The sequence below is a fragment of the Bos indicus x Bos taurus genome, chromosome 8 (assembly GCF_003369695.1).
Source record: "Bos indicus x Bos taurus breed Angus x Brahman F1 hybrid chromosome 8, Bos_hybrid_MaternalHap_v2.0, whole genome shotgun sequence".
Taxonomy (NCBI): Eukaryota; Metazoa; Chordata; class Mammalia; order Artiodactyla; family Bovidae; genus Bos; species Bos indicus x Bos taurus.
The window spans coordinates 1,159,180-1,166,277 of record NC_040083.1 but is presented as its reverse complement, the minus strand read 5'-3'; the positions used below and the strand labels follow the sequence as shown (position 1 = coordinate 1,166,277).

General features: G+C 51.4%; 1 protein-coding gene across 7 annotated transcripts in view; it reads left to right on the top strand.

The window, feature by feature from the left end:
* The first annotated feature begins 771 nt into the window (after positions 1-771).
* SH3RF1 (SH3 domain containing ring finger 1) overlaps positions 772-7,098 on the top strand; it is a 155,517-nt gene continuing 149,190 nt past the window's right edge. For 3 of the 7 annotated variants that reach the window (XM_027548925.1, XM_027548926.1, XM_027548920.1), the window contains exons 1-2: positions 801-920; positions 2,345-2,832. In XM_027548925.1, coding sequence (XP_027404726.1) covers positions 2,440-2,832 — 393 coding nt within the window. In that variant the 5' untranslated portion in view covers positions 801-920; positions 2,345-2,439. Of the gene's footprint in view, positions 921-2,344; positions 2,833-7,098 lie in introns of all 7 variants that reach the window. The other 4 variants (XM_027548923.1, XM_027548921.1, XM_027548927.1 and 1 more) reach the window with 3 other exon arrangements.

Below are 7,098 nucleotides of genomic sequence, written 5' to 3'. Positions count from 1 at the left end.
GCGTAGGCAGAGGCCATGGGGCTGGTTCCGGCCAGGCTGACCCCGGGTCCGGGGCTGGGCCGGGCTTCCCGTCCGCCCCGCTTTCCGGGTCCTGGCCCGGTCCCAAGGCTCGCGGCAGGGTCTGTGTCCAGGGACCCGGCGGCGCCTGCGCCTCCTCTGCGGCCAGCGTGTCCCACCTAGACCTCCCTCCCAGCCTTTGCGGCGGCCGTTCGGGTCCCCTATCCGTCCCCTCCCGGGACCCGCCCCGGACCCCGGCCCTCGGCAGGGCCCAGACACCGGAGGAGGGCGGGTGGCGCTCCTTGCCCCTCCTGCCTCCTCCCTCCTTCCCGGCGCCTCCTCCCTCCTTCCCGGCGCCTCCTCCCTCCTTCCCGGCGCCTCCTCCCTCCTTCCCTGCGCCTCCTCCCTCCTTCCCTGCGCCTCCTCCCTCCTCCCTCCTTCCCTGCGCCTCCTCCCTCCTCCCTCCTTCCCTGCCCCTCCTCCCTCCCCCTCCTCCTTTCCCGCCCCTCCCCGCCTCTCCCCTCTTCCCTCTCCCCTCCCCCCTCCTCCTTCCCGGCCCCGCCCCCTTTCCCGCGCTCCTCCCCTTCCCGCCCGGACCCGCCCATACCCACCTCCTCCTTCCCGGCCCCGCCCCTCCTCTCCTCCTCCTTCCTGGCCCCGACCCTCCCCTCCTCCTTCCTGGCCCCGCCCCTCCTCTTCCGCGCTCCTCCCCCTCCCGCCCGGCCCCGCCCCCTCCCCTCCCCCTTCCCGGGCCCGGCAGGCGGCGGCGGCGGCGGCGGCGGCGGCGGCGGCGGCGGCGGCGGCGGCGGCGGCGGCGGCGGCGGGAGCGCGCGGGCGACGAGCGGAGTCCAGAGCTGCCCGGCGTCCGAGGCAGGCGAGCGGGAGAGCGCGGGGCGTGCGGACAAAGAGGGCGCCACGCTGAGGTAGGACCCCTCCCCGCCCCGAGCCCCCGGCCCCGAACCCCGCGCCCGCAGGGCCGGGTTGGAGAGGGTCGGCCGGCCGGCCCCAGGCACTGCAGCGGCGGGCGCCCGGACGCCCGGCGGGCGGACCTGGCGACGCGGCGCTGCGGGCGCTCCTGAGCCCCGAAACTTCCGAGGGTGCGAGGCTCCTGTCCGGCCAGGCCCGGGGCGGCGGCCAGGCGGCGAGTGGACCCACCCGGCCCGGCCCTGCCTTCCCGGCCGCTGGCCGGGGCGCGAGGTCTAAGCGGGCGGCCCCCTGCAGCAGCCCCGGGGCGCGTCTACACGGGCGGCTCCTGGCACCTGGCCCCGGGATGTCTACGCCGGCGGCCCTAGCAGCAGCCTCAGGGCGCGTCTACGCGGGCGACTCTAGCACCTGGCCCTGCGGCGTCGACGAGGGCCGCCCTGGGCACCTGGCCCCAGGGTCTGCAAGGACGGCCCCCTGCCTCTGGCCGCGGGAGCGTCTACATTGGCGGCGCGGGCACCTGGCCCGGCGTCCACGCGGGCCCGCAGTACCTGCGGCGAGCAGAGCGACGGCCAGGCCCCTGCCCGCGTCCACACCGCCACCTGGCTCTCCTGGGCACGCCTACACTGAACTAGGGGTCGAGGAGAGCGGTGCATGGTCTGAATGCTTTTTCCTGAATGGCCCCATTTTCATATTCTGCTCGCGGTTCCCAGTCTAGCATTCCATTCTCAAATTCTTTGGGTGATAATTTTGCCAGATTTTCTGAATGGGATTAGCACAGGCCGTTCAGAAATCGCTTCCGAGTTTGTCAGCCGCTGCCCTGAAGGGTGATACGTTTATATTTGAGCTGCTTTCGGGCCCATCTTCAGTGTGGCTTTTAGAATTGTCAACCTTCAACTCGTTTTCCTTGGGTAAGATTAAACAATTCTATTTTTAAGACCAGCGAAGAAACATATGTATTTCATACTGGGATCATTTACCACCAAAGTGGCTTGAGTGCTGGGGAACTTGGTTGGATTTAAAAGGAATTTCAGGTGGAGGAAACAGTTCATTTGCCACTTTAACCTTCTCAGATAAGTTGAGGACTTAGTTAAGGCCTCAGGTTTCACTTTGAAAGCCAGAGAAATTATGTTTCTATTGCATTTCATAAATCCTATTTATGTCAAGAGTCCCCTGTGGTACTTGATAGCTGTTCCTGCACAGTGAACTAGATGTCTTCACGGATTTATTGTGAACTGCTTAAAAAGCCTGTTTTGTTTTCAATTGTTGACTCTGGAGTTCAGGCACCATGTATTCCAAAGCAAAGCTCCATTCTCTCGGGAAGCACTTCTGTGTGCTGTTGGGTTCCTGGCTCTTCTTTGTACCTTTACCCGCCAGTGATGGTCCTCCTTCTCTGTCTTTCCCTCCTCTTCCCCGGGGGCCCCAGAGCAGCGTCTGACATGGATGTTACATGAGCCCCTTTGAGAGCTGCACACAAGTATGCGTGTCACTGCTGCATTTCCTTTGGTGAACTAGAGGAAGATGGATGAGTCGGCCCTGCTGGATCTTCTGGAGTGCCCTGTGTGCCTGGAGCGGCTGGATGCCTCTGCCAAGGTCTTACCTTGCCAGCACACGTTCTGTAAACGCTGTTTGCTGGGCATCGTCGGTTCCCGGAATGAACTCAGATGTCCCGAGTGCCGGACTCTGGTTGGCTCGGGTGTGGAGCAGCTTCCGAGCAACATCCTGCTGGTCAGACTTCTGGACGGCATCAAGCAGCGGCCGTGGAAGCCCGGCCCCGTGGGGGGCAGTGGCACCAACGGCACCAGCGCCTTGAGGGCTCAGAGCAGTGCTGTGGTCACCTGCAGCCCTAAAGATGGCCCGAGCTCACAGGGCGGACCCCAGCCGCGGGCGCAAGCCTGGAGCCCCCCGGTGAGGGTGAGTAGCCCGCGGAGGCAGATGTGCGCATGTCTTCTTTATTCGTTGGGTGTTTTCTACATCAACTCATGGCTGAAGGAGCCACATCATTGGAACAGATAGGAAATTATGCGTCAGGAATTGTTTTTTTCTTTTTTGGAGTGAGATTGGATGTAAATAATGGTTTTGTTTTTAGAATTCTCTCCTGGATGGTGGGCCTCTATTGGCTTTTAAGATAAATTTTGAGAAACAGTAGCAATTATTCAATGAAATATAAAACACAGCAGTTTTTTATGCTGAATGTAAAATGGAAATTTGTTGTGGTTTTACCTTTTTGATGGCATTGAAAGAGTCATAATTATGCATGTATGTGTGCATATATGTATGCATATTATAAATAGGTGTGTGGGTAGGTCGTAAGTGGGAAATTGAGCTTTAATTTTATGTGGCTTGAAGCCATTCTATGGGTTTTATGAATGCACAGCACAGAATTTTCTGGTTGGAGGAATTTTTAACAAATCATGGCCACAGGTAGAAGAGTTTTGTTGCTGTAGCAACAGATTGTCATTGAGAGCCATGCTAAGACAGCAGAGAATCTAGCTTTATGTTGACTTTTGTAGGGATTGAAACAAAATATTTCCATCAGATTTTTCTGGGGTTTTGGGTTTGGGCTGAAATAATTTCAAGTGTGGCTAAATATCTATGTGGTACAGTTACCACAACAGAAATTTCTAGAAGGAAGGTAAAAGATTTTGAAGAAATCTGAATTATGTTGCAGTTGACGACATCCTAATGAAGCATGCTTTTCTCATTTTTGTAAATCTCAAAAGTAGTTCTGGACATTTAAAGCAATTCTGTTTTTTTGTTTTTTTATCCTGGAAGAAATGATTTTGATGAGTGGCCAAATTGAGAAAATGCAGTTTTAAAGAACAGTTAATCTGAATGAGAATATTTTTGTTACATACTCATAGTAAATACACAGAACTGACTTTTTCATGTAATGTAGGAGTGACCTTTGGGATGGTGTTGAATAGTGTCAGCTCACAGGTGTGGCTCCATTGGAGCCGTTAACAGAAGGGCTGTCTTTCTACTGTTCTTCTCCTTTCTCAAGCCCGTCTCTTACTAATTGTGTGTTTGCATCACTAGATGGTAAGTATAGAAAGTGTGTTAATCTCTGGAAAACAGTTTTATCCTCAGGCTATCAGATTTCTCTTAAGTCACATTTACTGTTTTTTTAAGACAGTGAGAACTTTGTGTTTTGGAGGTTTTCTTTGCATATTTGAAGCCCCCTAGTTATGAAATTGCTTATAGGATTTTCTTAGATTTTTTTTTTTTAAATGGGAGTTTACACGATTAGCATTCATGGGCTCATGAATATTTCAACCTCAGAACCTCTGATCAAGTTGGTTGTTTCTGAGACACCTGACCCAGGTCTGCTTCACTTAATTAGGGATTGGATTTGCTTCTTGGAAGGATTTTGTTTCCTTGTTAATTATGCTGGAGAGTCATAGCTTCTGGCTGTGAATAGAAGCGTCTCATCAGTTGACAGGTTGCCTTACCTGTTGTGAGGAATGTGGTGAATGTTTGATTACTGATAAAAAGAAATTTAAGACGAGGGCTCAGCATTCAACTTGGTGTCCTTTGAATTCTAAGGTTTTGTTTCTTTCTTACGTAGAAACTGACATTGTGATGCTGGAATGTTCATTTATTTGAGCTGCTAATCTCCAAAAATTGACGGACACTTTTCTTAGATACATTATTTTGAGGTTTTGATGATGTCAGTATTATTATTCTGACTGATTATGATTTTCCTAATTTACTTTTTGTTTCTTCTTTAGCATAAGAAAAATTACTCGCCAAGAAGCTCAACTGAGCTTGAGCCTTATAACTTAGATAAGGCAGTTGAGGCCATTAAAAATAGGAGGTGATGTCTGTTACTTGGGGTGGGGCAGCGGGGGGACGACACTGAGAGTGGAGGACAAAATAACAAACAAACCAGAATTATTCGGTAATGTGGGTGGATGCAGATGCTGCAATTCTTAAAAAAAGAACTTTCTCCCCACCTAGTCTAAAATAATTTCTCAGTAGCAGTTACTGGTACCTTTTACTTTGAAATATTCAAAATAACCAGGTATACAGGAACAGCACCAGCACCTAAAAGATAAATACATTTCAGAAAATGTTCATTTCTTATTTCTTTTAAAAATTTTATTTAACAAAGCGATTCAGTTCTACATACCTTCTTTTCATAATCTTTTCCATGATGGTTTACCCCAGCTTCTTGACTATATTTCCCTGTGCTCTTCAGTAGGACCTATTGTTTATCCATCCTGTATATACTAGTTTGCATCTGTTAATCCCAAACTAGGAAATGCTGCTTTTGAAAGTGAGAGCCCTGGAGTCGTCCACCAGCCCCTGGGGTGTCCCCTGAGGTGAGAGAATCCCAGATCCTTAACTGTTCTGACACCAGCCAGGGGATGTGAGAGCCTGTACCCACTGTGGCGGAAGCTGGTGCTGATAGCATGTGTTATGCTGTTTGGTTGTTGGTTATGATCCTGTGAAGAGCTGACTCAGTGGAAAAGACCCTGATGCTGGGAATGATTGAGGGTGGGAAGAAGAGGGGGCAACAGAGGATGAGATGGCTGGATGGCGTCACTGTCTCAATGGACATGGGTTTGAGCAAACTCCAGGAGATGGTGAAGGACGTCTTCACTCCAGGGAGGCCTGGCTTGCTGCAGTCCACACAGTTGCAAAGAGTCGAGCAAGACCGAGGGACTGAACGACAGCAAATACGTTCCTTGTTCTGTTAGATCGTGGCCATGTGGCTTCCTCATGCGAGTGTCTCAGGGAGACTGGGTGTTATCAGCAGATGCGAACATAGCTGACATATGACACACATCCTGTTCCCAGAATTTTAGTGATTTTTGCCTCATGTGTGTGCATGCTGTCCCTTCAGTTGTGTCCAACTCTTTGCAACCTGCTAGGCTCCTCTGTCCATGGAATTCTCCAGGCAAGAATACTGGAGTAGGTTGCTGTGCCCTCCTCCAGGGGGTCTTCCTGACCAGGGATTGAACCCAAGTGTCCTGTTTCTCCTGCATTGGCAGGCAGGTTCTTTACCCACTGTGCCACCTGGGAAGCCCTTCTTGCTACATTTTGTTATCGTTCAGTCACTGAGTTGTGTCCAGCTCTTTGTGACCTGATGGACTGCAGCACACCAGGCTTCCCTGTCCTCCACTGTCTCCCGGAGTTTGCTCAAACTCATGTCCATGGAGTTGGTGATGCTGTCTAGTCTAACCACCTCATCCTTTGTTGCCCGCTCTCCTCCTGCCTTCAATCTTTCCTCTCATCATCATCTTTTCCGGTGAGTCGGCTCTTCGCCTCAGGTGGCCAAGTATTGGAGCTTCAGTTCAGCATTTGTCCTTCCAATGAATATTCATGGTTGATTTCCTTAGGATTGACTGTTTTGATCTCCTTGCAGTCCAAGGGATTCTCAAGAGTCTTCTCCAGCACCGCTGTTTGAAAGCACCAATTCTCTGGTGCTCAGCCTTCTTTATGATCCAACTCTCACATCCATACATGACTACTGGAAAAACCATAGTTTTGACTAGATGGACCTTTGTCTCGTATGAAGGATCAAATGGAAAAGTGTTGGGTCGACGTCACCACAGGGAGCTGGCAGCTCTTTACTTCAAGTAAAGAATTCCTGTGATCCAAGGGCCAAAGGTGACCAGGGGAATGAGGTGCAGGGTGGGGGTGTCTGTAGATAACTGTTTACATGGACTGGAAAATACCTACTGAAGATGGGTTTTACATATATAAGGATATGCACAGTTAGACACGGACAGCATGTTTGAGTGGTTCCTGTAGAATTATGACTAATGGAATAGATTTCTGCTTTCTGAGTGTGGTTCCGCTGGTTCCATAGCTGATACCTGTGCCTGTGTCTGTCTAGGTGTTGCCACATAACAACCTCACACTGCTGCTCCCTCAGAGTGAGCGTATTCAGCAACCATTGATCACATGACCCCTGGTTGACACTAAATTGTATTTCTTGTAGTCTTTCCTTTATCTGGCAAATATTGATCAAGCACTTAACTAGGTGCCAAGCACTGCCCTAGCTGCTGAATAGATAGAATTGGGCAAACCAGATGCAGATTCTGCTTAGGAACTTGTGTGTCACTCTGGTGGGAGACACAGCTTTGGTAGTGTGTAAACAGTGCAGGTAGGTCATTCCAGGTGCTCAGTGTTAGGCAGGGAGCTGGTAGAGGGTGGATGAGGGGCAGGTTT